Consider the following 19,460-nt stretch of genomic DNA (forward strand, 5'->3'; position numbering starts at 1 on the left):
TGGTCAGACATGGGGTTGGAGAGAGTTTCCCAGCTCTCCCGTGAGGAGGGCTTCGTGGACTACGAACAATTGACCGAAGCACTGGGGGATAAACCACCATCGATCTTTGAGTACTTGCGTCTGAAGGGAATTCTGACTCACCCCCGCTGGGCTGACAACCTGACCCGCCCCCTCACCCCCTTTGAGGAAGTAATAGCTAAAAGTGCCTCTCGAAAAGGCTCCCTGTCCAAGTTCTATAGTACCTTGATAACGGCCAACCTGGAGGGTAGGCAACCCTTCAAACGTATATGAGAAGAACGGCTGGGTATGGCGTTGGATGACCATACATGGAGGGCAGTTTTCAAAACCATATTCTCCGGTACTCTGTACACCGCAGCCATGGAGCATAGTTTCAAGATTCTGCACTCCTGGCATCGCTCCCCAACCACTCTCTCTAAAATGTTCGCAGACGTATCCCCCTACTGTCCTAGGTTGTGTCACCAAAGAGGCACATGGTTCCACATGTGGTGGGGATGCCCGGTTATCCAGGTGTATTGGTCAGAGCTCCTCAGTTGGATTAAGGATATAGAGGGATTCTGCCCATCGCTTCTCCCCTTGGAAATCCTCCTGGGTTCCCCCATGCCGGAAACGGAACAGAGTGCATTCCCGAGGGTCATTGGGGCCATGCTGAGGGCGGGGAGGCTAGCATTGGCCCAAAAGTGGAAAAGCGCCTTGGCACCAACCAAGGAGGAGTGGCTCTGTAAACTAAGGGGTATATTTACTTATGAAAAACTTACGGCAGTGAAAAACGATAAACTCTCGGAGTTCTCACAGGAATGGACAGCAGTTCTCCTCCACGACGAATGTGTCTCTATGCGATTGTAATGTTGGACCCCAATATATGTCCCCCGAGCATACCCTAGCGCCGGCCTTAAAACTGGAGACTCTCCACCATCCTGCTCTGCACCGCGCTGCTCCCACGATGTCAAATTGTAAAACAAGTGTATGTAATGATGTCTGAAAGTTCTCACTGCTGCTTCCGCAACCTGCATAGACCTAAAGACTTGGTATGTTGCAAAACTGGGGGGGAGGGGAGGGTGGGGGGAGGGGGAAGGGGATTATGTTGCAAAAGTTGGGGGGGTGGGGGGGTTAGGTGGGATGGGAGTAAAAAGTAAAAATAATTCTGTCAATTATGTTTGCTCAGTGCACTGCTGGCAGGGACTGCTCGCGCACCCTACCTCTTTTGTAATATGACAATAAAAACAAAGTTAAAAAAAAAAAAATTGCAATGAGTTTCTGAGCAATTCCTTTATTGACTCACCTTTTTGTTTTGGCTGCATCCACTTTACTACACATGGCTCCCCCCATACTTCGATATCTATTCACCATATAAATCACAGCAAGAGTCGGGCTTACCGGTGTCCGTGGTGGTTATGTTCGCCCGGGTCCCGTTGAGGATTGCAAAGCCTGGCCCGTTCCCATACAGTAGGCTAGTGTAAGGCATCTTGTCATCTGCTTTGTCTTGACTCAAGCCTGCGGGAGAAGGAAGAAAAAAAAGGTTGCTTAGCACTCAACTGTTTGCGGTCAGGGGCAATATTGCGATACTTTCGCGCATTACTTCCAGTACAAATATACTTGCACTGTGTGTGCACTGGCACAAGACAAAATGAGCACATTAGTGCAAAATCAATCTCTATTTTAATTGTCATAAGAAAAAAACTGAATCCTAGCGCAGAAATTCCGATTTATCAATATTCAATTTTTTTAAAGGATATTCAGAGGACCAGTTACATAATGCATGCCACGGCCGGCTACGCTACAGCACCACAAAAGATCATTCCAGTTGATTAGGGAGTCTGGAATCAATATCAATATGGATTCATCTGCAAGCATGCTTGGATCAATGGATTCATGGCCGTCCAAGCATTATTTCAGGAATTCTAGGTAGGTGCTGATTCCAACAATCAACCTTGCTGCTGGCACCGATGCAACAAAACACAGAGATAACCTCTCCACAGGTTTTTCAAGATCCCTGCGTTTTTGGAACTGGTTTTCTGCCCCACGCTTCATCTTGCTCCACAGCTCGCATCACCGTTTTGCTACAGGTGGATTCTGTCCACTATTTGGTCTTTGAAAAGAGGAAGCAGAGGCCACATAGGTCAGCTATAATGGCTGCCACCATTAGTGAACGCGGCGGTATTCACTGAGAAGTCACTGAATTATATGGTGTTAGGCAAGGAAACCCGGGAACACTTGGGTTTCCGTGCTTAACACCATCAAACACCACACCATGTGGTGAATGGTAAATATCCCTCAGGAGGAGCCGTGCTCAACACCACCAAACAGCGCACCGTGTGGTCTATGACAAATATCCCTCAGGAGCAGCCTGGCTCAGGGAAGCAGTAACAGTCGAGCTCCGTCCAACGGATAATATGCGTGCATCAAATGTATTCCATTGGTGGCTGTGTTTAGGAACCCCTTTTCCGATTAACAACTCCCCTTTAGTGTGCCTATGTTCCTGTTGAAATCCCATAAGAAATCATTGTAGGCTGCGCCCGCTCCCGCAGGTAAGTGATTTTAAAACTGTGTTCCCTTCTCTGGGAATCCAAAATGACCTCCTTGCTTTCCCACATCCAATCGACGGGAGAGAGTTTTTCAAATTCAGATTTGAACGAGACCTTGCTGCAGCATATAAGGGGAGGCGGGCTTGTTTGACTAGGTCTCTCTCTCATTGCACGTCCAATCAAACATCTGTGCGCAACTCTGTTAATGGGTTATGTACCTGCCCCTCATTAAACATTCCTTGCATTCAACACTAAAACCCTGCATGGAAAAAACAGGAGAGGTACACAAAATGTGCATCTTCTCAAAATCAGGAAGACCTGAGCTGTTAGTTGGAACTTGGACACTTGTTGGGAGAGACTCCCAGGTATGCCAGAGTATGGCTGGGGATCGCCTGACTTCAAGGGCCCAACACCATCCCCAGAATAAACGGAGGACTCAGCCAACTGCAAGTTCAAACTACGGTTTATTGCAAATAAAACCAACAGGGATAAATACAAGAAAATGGGAATTCTCCAGTACATCTCAGCTCTTCATGGCGTGCGGCATAGCTTTTTACATGGATGTCATCATCACCTGGGCCCTTCCCCTAAAAACCTATCATCACAAGGGATTGGGTATTGAGAGTACTATTACCTATAGGAAACCATGCAGGGGTTATTCTACTGCTCCTTGCATGTCAGGTGGCTGGCCTGTCCCTTTCCCAAGAAACTATTACATTGTTGCAGAGTAATAGGCTTACTATTGGTTCGTACCCTTTGTCACGCACCCTTGGCTTTCTAAGCTGTAATTGGTTAGAGCTGATCTCACAGGCCTGGGACTTGATTGAGTTCTCAGCCCTCTGTGCACCTCTTCAAGGTGTCTGTATTGTAACTTGTGTGCACCACCTTTGCCTATGAGAATGCACTCCTCATGTTGCAACACTTGTTGCTGTCTGCGTCTGACTTGCTGGGAGCGGCTCCGTTTTCCCACCACGGTGTAACGCTCACCTGGTATCCACGGGGACGCCACTCAGCCTGTTCGGACCTCCTATGACCTCAAACCCTTCCCTGGAGTCTGCTTGACTGAAGACTGGGCCTTGTTTTTTTGTGTAGCGCACTCTCTGACCTGCTTTCAGTGCATGGGTGCGTTGATTGATGCAAGCTTGTTGCTGCCTAGTTGCTTCACTGGCGTGACCCCGACGGACTGGGCTTGCTGTAACTTCAGCCCGACCGGTAAGTAGAATGAGTCTTTATAAACAGTTCTGTTAACTCTCGTTTCTTTTAATGTGTCTTTCCTTCCTTAGGTAATGGACGGGGTTCGGAGATGGCGGCGTGCTGCTGAGGTGAGTAGCACTAACGGTGAGTGAGGGCGCAATGCGGGATGCAGCCCTTTCTTACATGTATTAATCAGAGTTTGTCTCTATCTCCTTTTAGGTGCCGCGATGTCTCACTGTGTTTACCACCTAAGAGGCAGAGACATGGTGAGTGAGCGCGATGTGCAGCACCTCCAAATGCTTTGCACGCTAACCTGGTATGTCTTTTTCCTTTCCATGTCCATATCTTTTGCAGATTGATGAGAAGCTCCGGAGTTGAAGTTACCCCAAGCGGCTTGAATTCAGGTAAGTGTTGAATCTCGTACAGTTTTCGAGTAAGCGGAGACATGCAGAATGCTTACTAATGTCTTCTCCTCTGTCATTTTCCCTTTCCTTAGGAAGCGGCGTGCCGAGATAAAGATGACACTGCCGTAGCTGCCACAGGACTGGAGCAGCGATGGATGGAAGCTGGATGCTCAGCAAGGCAATGCTATTATTAATGGTGTTTTTGTTCTTGCAGGGGCGCTGAGCGGGGAAGAAAGGAGCAGGCCTTCTGGAGACTGATTCGAGCACGGTGAGTGTCACGCTGCAGGTGCAGAGAAATGCAAAGCGTGTTTCTCGGCCTGGGCTTGGTTTAAATAGTCTCTAGGAATCCCAGGTATACCTGGGTTGAACCACACCCAAAAGGCTAGACTGCATATGCAGTTCCAGGAAGTGGAATATGTGGGGGCATCCATCTTGCCCTCTATGCATCCTAGGGAAGTGTGTGAGCCTGGTGCCACAGGTGCCAAGTCTGACTCCAAGTGGGTCTTTGGAAGGATGGAGAGGCCCTTAGGGGCCATGTAGGTGATCGTGGCCTGACTCCAGGCTGATATCTCAGAGGGCTGGGGGCAGGAATCATGACAACCGGATGACTGTCCATTGTCTCGTTTGGCTGTACCACATGCTTAGAGACCACAAATCTGAGCTCTTCAGCTTACTTTTATGAGGATTTATTCGGTTTCTCTGCAGCTGGTCCCCTTGTCGTCTGGAGATTGGAATGTGTCTGCGCATCTCTGACCTTGGCTGGGAGCCTGCTTCGTGCTCTGTGCAGCCTGAATCAGCTTTGCTCGTCTCATGCTCAGTGGCTTGAGGCCTGCTGTAGATTTCCTAACCCTTATAATGTGTTTTCTAAATTGTCCATGTTATGCTAGGTTCCCCATAGGTTATTGATATGTGGTTCTATTAGGCTCCATATATACTGCAGTATGTCCACTCGATCATTGTTATAAGCATGTGCAAGCTTGCTCAGGATCTCTTGTGCCTTGCAGTTCTGCATTACTGCATTTGGCTATTGCAAATAATAATAAAAGCATTGAAACAATATATATGTATCTGTCCTCTAGCTATAGAATTGTGTAAGCATGTTCTTCATGTACACAAATGTGTGTGTGTGGGTGTGGAGTGCAAGTGTGCTTCATGTCTAATGCTGCTATGACGTTGTGTCACTAATGACGTCAGCACTGTGGCTTCTTGGTACTTCAGTCGAGACTGTCCATAAGGGTATTTCCATCCATGATCTCGGTTTCTTCTCATATACCTCTGAAGATGTGTACAGGATTCGGTCTGTATGGCTGGCTGAGAGGATACCTTTCTGTGTACTTGTCAATCATTGGTGCACTCGGGATTCGTCCGAAATAAGATGGGTGGCTGCAAGCATTTCTGGCTCTTCGTCGTGACATGAGTCTAGAGGTGATGAGGGGCATCCTTGGGACCCTCTCATCACAGTGTTTCAATAATAGTTTTGGACAAACTTATTTATATAAACTCTGTGTCACACGAATTTTCGCATAATCCGAGGAATCACCAAATATTTGTGGCTATCCGTTCAAAAGGATATCTTGATGAAATATATGTTAAGGTAACCTGCGTGCATTTTCTAGCACAGGAGGGGGGCCTAACCTTAGAAATAGGACTTTTTAATTTCTACCATAAGGCCACGTGTGTAAGATTTCTTTTCTTACATTTGTAGCACAAGCCCACCTGTTATAGAAATAGAAACAACTTTGATATTCCCAATAGGTTTCCCTATTAGGCATCTTGAGTAAGCGCCCAGTCTGATATTCTTGCTAAGCTCCCATTTAACTTGACATTCTCAGTAAGCTCCCATTTGACTTGACATTCCCAGTAAGCTCCCATTGAACCTGGCATTCCCAGTAAGCTTCCATTTAACTTGACATTCCCAGCAAGCTCAGAGTTTGCGAATCCTGTATGCTTGACATTCACAGTAATCGCCCATGTTGACATTCCAAACAGGTCCTGAATTTGATATTCCTGTATTCGTTGACATCCACAGTAAATCCCCACTTGGACATTCTTGTATGCTTGACATTCAGAGCGATCCCCCAACCTTGATATTCCTGTATGCTTTGCATTCACAGTAATCTTCCACCATTTGGTCTCTGGGCCAGAAAGATGAGCATGTATCATTGACTAATCAATATATACTCTTGAGGGTCTTCATTAACTGATACATTCACCTATATCTGCTTTGGTGGCATGCCACATTTAACCTATTCAGGATAATGCACACCTTAACACAGTTCCATGTCTTGTTAATCCTAAAAGACTTCTTATTTATTTATTTATTTATATACAAGAAGAACAATGTTCTTCTGATCACAAAATAACATATAATATATAGGAAATCATATTTTACGGGAAGCAGTGAGCTTCTTACATTGGGGCGAGTTTGAGGGACCTTCTGACCAGGTTGTGGAGGGGAGTAAATGGAACAGTCATCCGGGACAATACATAAGTAGACATACATAGATTAAGGACAATGAGCATTGGACATTTTTAAGTGAAGGTAGGCAGTACGGCCAGCTGTGCTCGGGATGTGACCATGATGTGTGAAGTATTAGAGTGGAGGCAGAGAAAGTGAGGGACAGAGGAAGGCTAGCGACGAGGGAAACATTTTAGCTACAGGCAGATGAGAGGTGGGTTACGGTGAGGATGCAAGACCGTGCACAGCTACTCTCGTACCCAATCTCCCCGAGTACTCCTTCACCAGGGATTTCACTTGAGGCTCTCAGGGTGGAATTCACACACTGCACTGGATCCAGCCGACTTACCCAAAATACTGTTTCCTCGACGGGGGCTGCCACCAAAGGTGAAGACATGGGAGTGATCAGCAGTCACTACGGTAAGGGTCTCCGACTCCTTGGTCAGCTCTCCGGCTCTCTGGATGGCCTTGTCCAACATGACTGTTTCCATCAGTGCCATCTTCGCTTTGCTGCCATGGTGACCATGATCAATTCGTCCTCGTGGGTAGAAAAAGATCAGAAGTTCATATAGCAGTGCAGCTAAACTTTATTAACCAAGGCCCTCTGAAATTGGGAAGCATACAGCAATATTCACATATACCTAGATGCAGGAGTACTCGAATAAAGTCCGACTAATGTACAACCCCTCTTGTTCTTGTAAAGTTATCATTATCCATCCCCCGCTCCCTCTCCATGGCACATCCTTACACTGCATTGTTACTGCCAGCTGATTGGTTCCTGGATGTCATGTGATTTTAGAACCTTCTCCTATCCTCAGGGCCAGTGGATGTGTTTCAGGAAATGGTGGACGAAGACCAGAGCAACCTCTTTGGCAACCTCCATTTAGGCGTGTTCATTCCTAACAGGACCCCGGGGGAAGGACACTACCCAGCCCCCATAAGCCAGATCCTCCCCACCCCCCCAATAGTGCTGGTGCAACATTCCCCAGCCAGAACATATGCTGTGAGGGTCCCTACGGACTAGCCCTCCACCCTCATCCATTAACAGACCACCTAACACTGCAGAAAACCAATGCCAATAGGGTATGACGGTACACATGCTCTGCTCTGCTTCGTCATCATCATCACATCAGCCATTAAAAATGCCCGGGGCATCCATGACCTTCATTCCCTCTGTCAAAGAAATGGACATGCCTTTTCTCATAGAAACTTGGCTCACAGGTTCTTCCATCCCCAGCTTTGAAAACATAGACCCTACTGACTATACCCCAAATCCCGGGTTAAACAATAGCCAGCAGCCAAGGGAAGTTGCTATGTTTCTCCTATACAGATGCCAACATCTGCACGCTGATCGCCATCCAAGCAGAGATGTGACCCCTCAACTGCCATCAGCCGTTAGTCCTTCATAAAGCTTTCTTTGTACAATTCTCAGCCACCCTGGAAGACCTCTTCACAACATTTCTTAACTGGGGATGTCTTTTTCTGGCTAGTGTAGGACTCAATCCACTGATCTAAATAATTCCTCAACATTTGCAATGATCTCGGGGAGATAGCTAAGGGGCAACGTGCTCGCCTTGGAAACAAGACGACACGGAGCAGCACAGGTTCGATCCCCAGGTCCAGGCTTAGAAACCTCTGGATTTTAGGTGCCTTATAAATAATCTATCTTATCATATCATATCACATCTACAAAGATCTTATCCAAAGACCCTTCTGCAACAAATGACCCTGCCTGGATCCTGTCCACTAAAATGCCCTAGAAGCTGTCCCAATTTGCCGACTTCCTCTCATTTGTTTGGACTACACGATACTGCTATTCCCCATCAAGCTACCAACACATTGGCGTTCAGCCAACAGCGCTTTGGGACCTTCTGGTGAAAAGCGCTATTCAAATGACGAAAATGAAGGAACACCAGCTAGAACCATTATGACCGAGAAAAGGAACACTTGGCTCAACTCAAGCAAAAGAAACCTCCTATCTGAGCCATTCTATGATGCACTTAAAGGTAACAGAATTCGTGCACAGGCCCACTCCTCACAGCTGGTCAAGCAGCATATCCCACACTGTGGAATGCTGTGCACATTTTTAGGGGAGCAGGGAAGGGGCGGCTATGTGCCAGAAATAACTAAGTGTCAGATTAAAAGAGTAGTTTCATGCATCATATTGTATGTAACACATTGAAATAATCATGGGGGACAACACGAAGAATATTGTTAGAGCGGTGGAATATATGTAAATTAGCAGTGGGGAAAAAAACTCATATTTACTCCTTTACGTAGACATTTTAAAATGAAATTTTGCCAACCTGCTCCAACTTTAGAAAAAAATCAACAAATAGATTGATGACTCGACGCTTGACAACGATCACTGCCCTGCACAGTGGACACTGTAACCGGGAATGAAGCGTCCATCTTGGTCCATCACTCTCGCACACCTCCAGGAAGTGGGAAAATGAGTCCCCGTATTTACTTCCAGAGAGGATATACTCTCAACTAAACCACGCATCACGCTTCCAGTCATCCCTCGACCTCTGTTGTTGTTACTTTGTGAACGGTGCTGCAGAGTTGCAAACATTCATTTCAAAATGGCGCCCAAGAGGACTAAACGTATTTACATGTGGTCTCGTCTAACTGGATTCTCGAAGGAAACTTCAATGTTTGAAATAAGATCTACTGGAAAGATGTCACTCTTTAAATACATGCTACAAGCTGGAAACGGCCTGTCACACACCAAAGCTCTGTGGGAGCATCGGCAGCTCAGACATACTAGCCTGAGGTACCACAAAGTAATCTTCAAGGAAACATGAGATTACTTTCTGTGGTAGAATATTAAATGCCAGAAACAGCCACAGGGAGCCACCGTTCAAAGTGGTGCAGCCATTTGTCTCACCGCTATGTACTGCTTCTGTAAGCCCTTTTTGCAGCTCTAGCTGGGGGAGCAAAGTACAGCACCAGTCATCAGCATTAGTGATATTGGGCAAAACACAATGTACTGTTTGACCCTGCCACCTCCCAAACATTTATTCTTTTCTCCCCACATCTTTAATATGTCTAGAAGTAAACTAGCTGCACCTCTCCACTCTCTTAATGGTGCAGTGCTCGATGTAAGCCACATTGGCCAGGAGCAAGGTTTAGCCATACTCAGCATGTCACATAATCTACTTTCTGCTGTGCCGGCACTCGGCGTCATCCACAAGAGGGCGCCGGCACATAGTGGCGTACCATACTGTGCAGTATAGCCACAGCATTGTTAGTGGTGAGGGTTGGACCCTCAACAACGAACAAAGGGCTCTGCCCTGCGAGCTGGGTTCGAACATCTCAGCCAGGACTCCATTCTTGTTTAAATGAGAACTGGTATGGCCCAAATGGCCAACAGAAAAAAGAAAATAACAATAATATGAACAGTTGTACAGAATATTCCTACAGCTAGTCACTTTCACAATCTGCAACTTCTCTACCCGGTGGGTTCATATTGCACAAGTATGTGAAATTATGTTGTGGTTTACTAAATGTGTAGTGGCAAACAGAGTCACTTTGGGGGAGTTAAGGTGGGAAAGAAGTAATGGTGAGGAGCCTCCCGCCTACACACTGTCATGGGGGAGGTCATTCTGGCCAATACTTATCTTCAACAAAAAGGAAAAATCCATTGGGGTTCTTGCTGAGTATCCTAATAGCCTTTTCCGTCATGTCAACGATAGAAGGGTCCTTGGCTGGATCCCGGTGGAGCTCATAGGGCATATCCTTGGGCTCAAAGAGACCTGCAGGAGTAGAGAACAGTACAATTCAACAGAAGAACACCGCTTCCAACTCAGCCTCAATGTGACGCTCACTCAAGCGAAGTGATGGATGGTGCCGGGGCGCAAGCATTGAAAGCGCCTCTACAACTAAAAATAAAACAACCACATACAAATGGGACCAGAGTCGCACAAATCCTGAAACATGGCCAGGCTACAGCTGCCGCAATATACACCTACTCCCCCACCCCCCAAACTGCTCCCACACAGTGAGCAAAAGGATGCCATGTGCACCGTGGGCAGTTTGCAATGGTCACACATCATGCCTGCAAAGCATTGCGAGTCACAAAAAAAATGTATTTCTCAGACACAGGGCCTCATCACGAGTTGGGCTGTATTCCCGGCTGTAATACCGCCGACTGTAATAGCCCTAGCACCGACCGGTCCGGCTGTATTACCGCCGGATCACGAGTTGGGTGTTAACGGTAAATCCCCATTCCCAACTGGGTCATTGGATTCAATGGGGTATTTTCAGCGCTAATTATGCGGGCTAATACAGCCGGCGGTAATACAGCCGAAAACAGGTGATTTTCACCTCCAGAGAAAGGCTGGAGGTAAAACAGCCCATTTAGTACCCAACTCGTGATAGGGCCAGCCCTTAAATGCGGCTGTAATACCGTTACCACCGCATTTAAGGGCTACAGCCCAACTCGTGAGGAGGCCCACAGAGTCCAGGCATGAATGCCAAGGTCAAATGTGAAAATACAGAATTGCCCCGCACAATCACAAAAGAGGTATTCAAAAGTGGAGAGGTTTACACACTTTTATCTAACAGGGGTATAACAGGCAAAAGAGGCCCCTGTGCATTCGCTCCGGTGGCAAATCTGACGCAAAAAATATATGGATATGCAATTGGATCAGAACACAAAAAGAAAAAGCAAAGCTCAAACTGCATTCAATCGCTGCCAGCGTGCCGACATACTTGAGTGCATTCCCAAGTCCGACACATCGATCCTTGTTCATGTGCTTTAGGTTTCATCTATTTCGACCTATGGAAATATTGGCTTTCAGGAAACAGATACATGAGGACAATAAGTCATATTGGCTGTGCCAGAATGCCAACAAAACCCTAAAACATGTGTTCATGTGCAGGCAGCTCAGAACATGGAGAACGAGGTACCCGGGAACCTTCATGAAAGATAATCTCGTAATAGATATGTCGATAGCTGGTGGCACAAGCTTGGCGAGGGACAACACTGCAATCTGACTTTCGCATCAACAAAAATGCAACAAGAGATATTCACAATGGACACATGGGAAGCAAAACTATACACATCTAAGCCAGACGCGTGAAACACCAACTGTTTCCCATGCCAGAGGAGTCATCTAGGTTACCAATGATTCGCAGGAGAACCCCCACCGCGACATGCATCCCGTAACCACCCTACACTTGGATGGTGTCAAGAGCTCACATAGGTATGGGTGTGGCTTTTCTCCAAATGTAGGCGTGTCCTTTATTTGCATTGGCTGCCCAGGGCCAATCCTTTGAAGGTTCTATTCTGCATATGCAAATCAGAGGCAATGAATGTCTAATCCCCAGTATTGTGTTTTAACCCTGTCCTGCTGAACTCGTGTTTTGCTGTGCCCAGTTGCAGTATTTTGTTTTCACCTTGTCCTGCTGAATTCAAATTTAGCTGTTTCCAGTTGCAGTATTGTGTTTCACCCTGTCCTGCTGAATTCGTCTTTAGCTGTGCCCAGGTGCACTATTGTGTTTTCCCCTGTCCTGCTGAATTCATCTTTAGCTGTGCCCAGTTGCAGTATTGTGTTTTGACCCTGTCCTGCTGAATTCAAATTTAGCTGTGCCCAGTTGCACTATTGTGTTTCAGCCTGTCCTGCTGAATTCGTCTTTAGCTGTCCCCACTTGCACTATTATTGTGTTTCACCCTGTCTTGCTGAATTCATCTTTAGCTGTGCCCAGTTGCACTATTGTGTTTCAGCCTGTCCTGCTGAATTCGTCTTTAGCTGTCCCCACTTGCACTATTATTGTGTTTCACCCTGTCTTGCTGAATTCATCTTTAGCTGTGCCCAATTGCACTATTGTGTTTCACCCTGTCCTGCTGAATTCGTTTTTAGCTGTGGCCAGTTGCACTATTGTGTTTCACCCTGTCCTGCTGAATTCGTTTTTAGCTGTGCCCAGTTGCTGTCCTGCTGAATTCGTCTTTAGCTGTACCCACTTGCACTATTGTGTTTCACCCTGTCTTGCTGAATTCATCTTTAGCTGTGCCCACTTGCACTATTGTGTTTCACCCTGTTTTGCTGAATTCATCTTTAGCTGTGCCCACTTGCACTATTATTGTGTTTTCACCCTGTCCTGCTGAATTCGTCTTTAGCTGTGCCCAGTTGCACTATTGTGTTTCAGCCTGTTTTGCTGAATTCATCTTTAGCTGTGCCCACTTGCACTATTATTGTGTTTTCACCCTGTCCTGCTGAATTCGTTTTTAGCTGTGCCCAGTTGCTGTCCTGCTGAATTCGTTTTTAGCTGTGCCCAGTTGCACTATTGTGTTTCAGCCTGTCCTGCTGAATTCGTCTTTAGCTGTGCCCAGTTGCAGTATTGTGTTTTCAACCTGTCCTGCTGAATTCATTTTTAGCTGTGCCCAGTTGCCGTATTGTGTTTCACCCTGTCCTGCTGAATTCGTCTTTAGCTGTGCCCAGTTGCAGTATTGTGTTTTCACCCTGTCCTGCTGAATTCGTCTTTAGCTGTGCCCAGTTGCAGTATTGTGTTTCACCCTGTCCTGCTGAATTCGTCTTTAGCTGTGCCCACTTGCACTATTGTGTTTCACCCTGTCCTGCTGAATTCGTCTTTAGCTGTGCCCACTTGCAGTATTGTGTTTCACCCTGTCCTGCTGAATTCGTCTTTAGCTGTGCCCACTTGCACTATTGTGTTTCACCCTGTCCTGCTGAATTCGTCTTTAGCTGTGCCCACTTGCAGTATTGTGTTCCACCCTGTCCTGCTGAATTCGTCTTTAGCTGTGCCCACTTGCACTATTGTGTTTCACCCTGTCCTGCTGAATTCGTCTTTAGCTGTGCCCAGTTGCAGTATTGTGTTTCACCCTGTCCTGCTGAATTCGTTTTTAGCTGTGCTCAGTTGCACCATTGTGTTTCACCCTGTCCTGCTGTAACAAATCTAGCTTTATCTTATGGCTGCTTGGTGTCTTCACTAGCTGGTTCGCCACCTTCTGTCTCCCCCCTCTCTTGTGTCCCCCACCCCACCACTCTTCCTATGAGTGCCTCAGACTGGTAAGTATCTCCCCCCCTCCACTGCAGTCAACAATGTGGCTTTCCATCTCTCCTATCCTCTCCAACTGCTTCACTATCTGCTATCCTTCTCCTATCACTACATCTGGCTGTAAGAAAATTAAGAAGGACATACTAGGCTCCAACCCAGGACTTTCTCCTGCAGACACTTATGACACTTATGTAATGGCTTCTGCCAGAGAAGCCATCACTGACATCCTCCTCTTTGTTAGCGCACTCGACCTGTGGACTCACTATATGGTCGGCTTCCTCTCTACTATCGCCTCTTCTCCCATTAATGGTGTTGCTCGCTGGGAGGTTCTCCTTGACCTCTTCGCCATTTTCAGAGTTATCATTAATGTTTATCTCAATGGAAGCATCATGGTTCAGGGTCCTCAACCCAACCTTCTTCTCTTTTGACAGGCTCCTCCCTCACCACTCTAACCACACCTCTCCCCCCGGCCAGGCTCCCTTGCCTTCTGTGTCTTCCTCCACCCCTGCACAGGCTCCCTTGCCTTCTGTGCCTTGCTCCTCCTCTACACAGACTCCCTTGCCTCCTGTGCCTTCCTCCTCTTCTGCACATGTCCCCCTGGCCTTGCCGTGCTGTCCTGGCTCCCTTGTCGGCCTTGGCTCCTTTGCCACCCTTCACTATGCCCCTGGCCCTCTTGCCTCCCTCGGTGGGGACCACTGTACCCTGTGCCCCCCCCCGAGGAAAACCCTCGAGGATGGCAAGTTACTCCACATTGCCACTCTCAACACTCGCTCTGCCGTCAAACACGCGTCTGACATCTGCAACCTCCTCGAACTCATGGATCTGGATGTGCTCGCCATCACTGAGACATGGTTCAAGGATAGCTCTGAAATGAGCTTTGACCCTCCTCCCTAAAGGATACAATATCCTCTCTGCACCCAGGCCTAGGAGGACAGGTGAGGGAGTGCCGCTGATCTTCCCAGAATGGATACCTGTGTCGATCATCCAGACTCAGGCCTACTCCTCCTTCGAGTGCCCAGCTTGCAGACTCTCGCTCTCCCCCAAATCTTCTCACACCATGGCCACCTTCCATTTGCCACCAGATCAGTCCACTCACTTCCTCTCGGAATGGGCTGAACCGGGGCCTCCTTCCTATACTCCTCCTCCTCTCAACTCCTCCTGAGGGGTGATCTGATTATCCATCTGGACTCTCCTGACTCCTCAGGCCCACCGTGCAACCTTTGCGACTCCCTATCTCTTTCTATCCTACCCTCTGGTTCCACGCACACCACGGGCCACAACTTGGATGCTCTCTACTGACATCCCTTTCTCTATTCCTCTCACTAACTCTCTCTGTTGGACTGATAACTCTCTTCTCTCAACACACATGAAGCTCTCCTCTTCTCTTCTCTTGCAGCAATACATCTGGCACAGCCACCCAGCTTCAAATTCACCAGACCCATGAAAAAAGAGACAGTGGCTGCCTTTGCCTCCACCTACTCTCCTCTACCCACTCCTGCGGCTGACACAGCCCTTGCTAACCTCAATCTCTCTATCTCCAACACTCTTCACACTCTTGCCCCTCTCGTGAGGGTCCGACTGAAGACTTCCAAAAAGTGCAACTCTTGGTACGACTCTGACCTAGCTGCCCTTAAACACAAGTGTAGGGCAGCCGAGTGGAAATTGAACGCGTCCGGGCTAACCATCTGACAAACTGGCCTGCCACCTCCTGCAAAGGCAATATCGACATTGCATCCGCTCCAAGAAAAGAGTCTTTATTCAAGCCCACATCTCAACAACATCAAACAACACGGCCAAATGTTTCAAAGTCTGCAAGTCAACTGGCCAATCCTGCAGCAGCCTCTTCTTCTAGCACACCCACCCAGGACCTTTGCTCGGCCCTGGCTGCACGCTGCACCACAAAAACCCAAGACATCCTTTCCACCCTCTCTGCCACACCACAGCATTCACCAAGACCGGAGCCTCCCTTGGCCCCACCTCCACTTTCCCTCTCTTCTCTCACACCCGTCACACCTGATGAGGTCACTAGACAAGTCTGATCTATGAAGGCTTCATCCAAACAGCTGCCTCAGAAAAGCTATCAAAGACAATATTGACTCCCTCCCCCCAGCCTTGGCTGACCTCTGCAATCTCTCCCTTTCCACTGGAGTTTTTCCAACTGCCCTTAAGCACTCCGTTGTGCACCCTCTTCTCAAAAAACACTCTGCCAACCCATCTGTTTTGGCAAACGACTGCCCCATTGCCATCACTCCTTTCCTGGGCAAACTCCTTGAGAAGTTGGCTATCTTCCAGCTGACCCTCCACACTGAATCTATTGGTTGCTTCCATGACCATCAGTATGGCTTTAGAGCGTCCAGAGGCATGGAAGCAGCTCTTCTGAACACCCGTGAAGACCTGTCAAATCTTGACACTAACACTCCCTCCATCCCCATTATCCTTGATCTCTCCTCTGCCTTGAACACGGTTAACCACAACATCCTGATAGCATGTCTCTGGTAATCGCGGGTCAGGCTCTGGCATGGTTAACCCACTTTCTCTCTGACTGCCCATCCCAGGTAGAACTCAGAGCCTTACTCTCGACTATAGCTCTCTCTACCTGTGGTGTTCCCCAGGGATCTAACCTGTCCACCTGGTTCTTCAATGTCTACATGGCTGCCCTGGCATGTGTGATTGCCACTTTCACCTCTAACTTCCAGTGTGACGCGGATAACACACAACTATCTTTCAGGCTACCCTCAACCTCCTCCTCCTCGCTCATATCCGACTGTCCGCTATTCAGTCATGGTGTGCTGCAAATGATGTTTGCCTCAACGCCAGTAAGACTGAGATTGTTCCCATTGGGACCCCTGCTCCCACTTTCCCACTTTCTCTCTGGCCGGCCTCCCTTGGCCCTACCCCGCACCCACCTCCGAGGCAAGAAAACTTGGTCATTTTCTTCTCAACTCTCTCCTTCTCCTCCCACATTTCAGACATCTCTAAAAAGTCTAACTATCAGCTCCACCTCCTCAGAGGTACTCTACCTTTCTCACCTTCCCCCAGTGGCTCACTGTCTCCAGAGCCCTGGTTCTCTCTAGGCTGGACTATTGCAACAGCCTCTTCCTCAACCTCCCTTCTTCGGCCCTGCGCCCTCTACAACTCATTCAGAACAGAACCGCAAGACTTATCCTTGGCCTCAAGTCCAGGGACCGCATCTCTCTGGTGCTGAAATACCTTCACTGGCTCCCGGTGGCTGCAAGGATCAAGTTCAAGACCCTCTGCATTGTCCACAAGGCTTTGTGGGGCATGGGACCTACCTACCTGCAATGTTACCTACCTAAATACTGTCCCCCACGAGCCCTCCGCTCATCTACCTCCAACCTTCGGCGAGAGAGCTGGTTCTCTGAGCAGAGATTTGGAGAGAGATCCTTATCCTCAGCAGGTGCCTCCCTCTGGAATAGCCTCCCTGCCGCCCTCCGTCTTGAGCCTGATCTTCTGGAAACTCCTCAAGACCGTCCTCTTCTCCTCTTCCTTCTCTGTCCCTCTACCCTGCTAAACCAGCTCTCTTCTTTTCCCTCTCTCCCTCCTTGTCCTTGAAAGCTTGCTGACTGGCCCCCAGGTGTACCTCAGAGTCTCACAGGTCCCTGGCACCCCACCAGTCTTCTTTCACACTTGCCTCAGGGGCCTAAACCCCACCCGCACTCACTGCATTTCAGAATTAACCCTAGAGAGTGGCTCTCGCTACACTTACCCCAGTCTCAACCGACCGGATGCACTTAGATCTCCCCCTCCCTGTTACTGTCTGTGCACTTACACGATCCAAATGCTCAGCGCCGAAGATTGTCTATCTGGCCTCCCTTGTCTCCACCCCTTTATTGCACTGGTATAATCTGCAGAATCGCCTTCAGCCCTATTTGCAGCATCTCAAACTGTCAAATGCATTCTACGCACGTACTCTGCCTGTGCAGACTATCATCTCAGAATTTCAAGGGCTCGGAGAGACTGTTGTTTTTCTCCTCATGTTCCCACCCTCCTTGAGCACGTTGAAACACTTGCCTGTGTATAGGCGCTTTATAAATAAACGATACCATACCAGTACAAATCAAATTGTGCTAAAAAAAATTGCTGATTAATTAGGCGCCTAGTATTTTGTATTCTGTAAAGAGAGGAAATGTATACTTTACCCATTAAGTAGTTAGTTGTGCTCAAGTTCACCGCTTCAAAACCTGCTTTGTCCCACACATACAGGGCGTCCTACGGGGGAGAAGGGAATATTAAGAGTGAGGAGTAGGGCAAAGTGCTTCACATGGTCTCTGCTGCATGTGCACAGGACAGAGATATCCATGCACACTGATGCAGCGACACGTTTGGCTTCAAATAGGTTTTTTACTCAATATTTGCAAGTGTATATGTATATATACTGTTGTTAATGGGGCTATCGAGAGTTAATATTACAAAAGTAAAGACAAAATGTACCTAAATGAAGCATTGCTTGTAGGTTATAGCTCGGTGCGGCCAAACGAACATGCATCGCACTTTATAAAATACTAGGGAAAAAGCCTGTGTACACGGGCCAAAGTGCATAAGTAAAGCCATTGTTCAGAGTGTTAATACGTTATATGGTACATTTGATTGTAATTCTTGTTAATAGAAAACACTGCTTTTTAGGTTTTCATTAATACAGTAGGACCACTATATATCCTAAGGCAACAGCTCTCTCTAGTGGTGACATAAGGAAAGATATTTTTCAGAGCGTTAATATGTGATGTGGTATATCTGATTGTAATTCGTGTTAATAGAAAACAATGTTTTTTAGGTTTTCATTAATGTAGTAAGACCATATCCTAAGGCAACAGCTCCCTCTAGCGGTGACAACAGGCAAAGCAGGCAGTCTCTACTGCGCATGACTGCTTCGGACAAACATGCATCTGGTCATACTCATGCTTGACCCATATGCACAGTCTGCCCAGAGTTACCTGGCTTGTGTGAATGTTTGTGGATGCAATATTCATACCTGTCTGCAGAGGTCGAAGTGGGCGGGAGAGGTTGGGAGCTGTGGTCCTATATTGCTTTTAAAAAACGTTTTACTGTTCCTATACTTTTATTTTGAAAGGAGACCCTGGCGGAATGGCTTCGTTTTAAAATAAAAGTGTTGGAAGAAGTTAAAACTTAACACTTCAGTGAGGTTTGTGGGGACCAGGGGCAGGCTAGCAGGGAACCTAGTTCCACTACTTCTTTTCATACACTTCAACCACTGCCTGTCCGTGATTTTCAGCGCTCACCTCTACTGCACACGCCTGAAACCAAGATACATTTACGAAATCACTAAAAAGTGAATATCTCGAATTTGCCTGATATGTTTAAAGCCATCCGCTCCTCCGCCCCTTCAAACCTATCCCTCTTAATGTGCATCAGCCAGCAGTGCACCACCTTACACCTTCATCATGAAACAAGAGTTCTAACTTCTGGCAGGAGTAATAGAGCAATCTTAATATTTGAGTTCATCTGATATTGCCATTGCTCTGGCTACTGTTGGGTTTGAATCACAGCGTTATACAACCGCATCTTTCTTCTGTATTCTAAGTATGAATCCATTTACTGGTGCATTTAATACATGATCTGAGTACAGTTCATACGCTTTTTCTGAGTATATCTGAGGGATCCCTGTAGTAGGGCTAGCTTTTATCATGTAGGGTAAGTCTGTTCTGGGACATGCATTTCTAATGAGCCTTCCGCCATGACCTGAGGTTTACCTTTTAGCAATGGGCTAGAGTTGGGCATGCTGACACAGCTAGGAATTCACCCTCTCCCTTAAACTTTAGGCCATTTTTATTTTCAGCCATTACTTGGTGCCACCTATAAACT

The 19,460-nt window shown here is 47.4% G+C and overlaps 1 protein-coding gene across 1 annotated transcript in view; it reads right to left on the bottom strand.

Annotated features, from left to right (window-relative positions):
- LOC138491171 (alkaline phosphatase-like) overlaps nt 1–19,460 on the bottom strand; it is a 172,319-nt gene that overhangs the window by 14,947 nt on the left and 137,912 nt on the right. The window contains exons 7-10 of the mRNA XM_069617546.1: nt 17,780–17,849; nt 10,223–10,357; nt 6,949–7,140; nt 1,396–1,512 (exon numbers count right to left, since the gene is read on the bottom strand). Of these exons, the coding sequence (XP_069473647.1) occupies nt 1,396–1,512; nt 6,949–7,140; nt 10,223–10,357; nt 17,780–17,849 (514 nt within the window). The remainder of the gene's footprint in view (nt 1–1,395; nt 1,513–6,948; nt 7,141–10,222; nt 10,358–17,779; nt 17,850–19,460) is intronic.

The sequence above is a fragment of the Ambystoma mexicanum genome, chromosome 10, assembly GCF_040938575.1.
Source record: "Ambystoma mexicanum isolate Mex_15411 chromosome 10, UKY_AmexF1_1, whole genome shotgun sequence".
NCBI lineage: Eukaryota > Metazoa > Chordata > Amphibia > Caudata > Ambystomatidae > Ambystoma > Ambystoma mexicanum.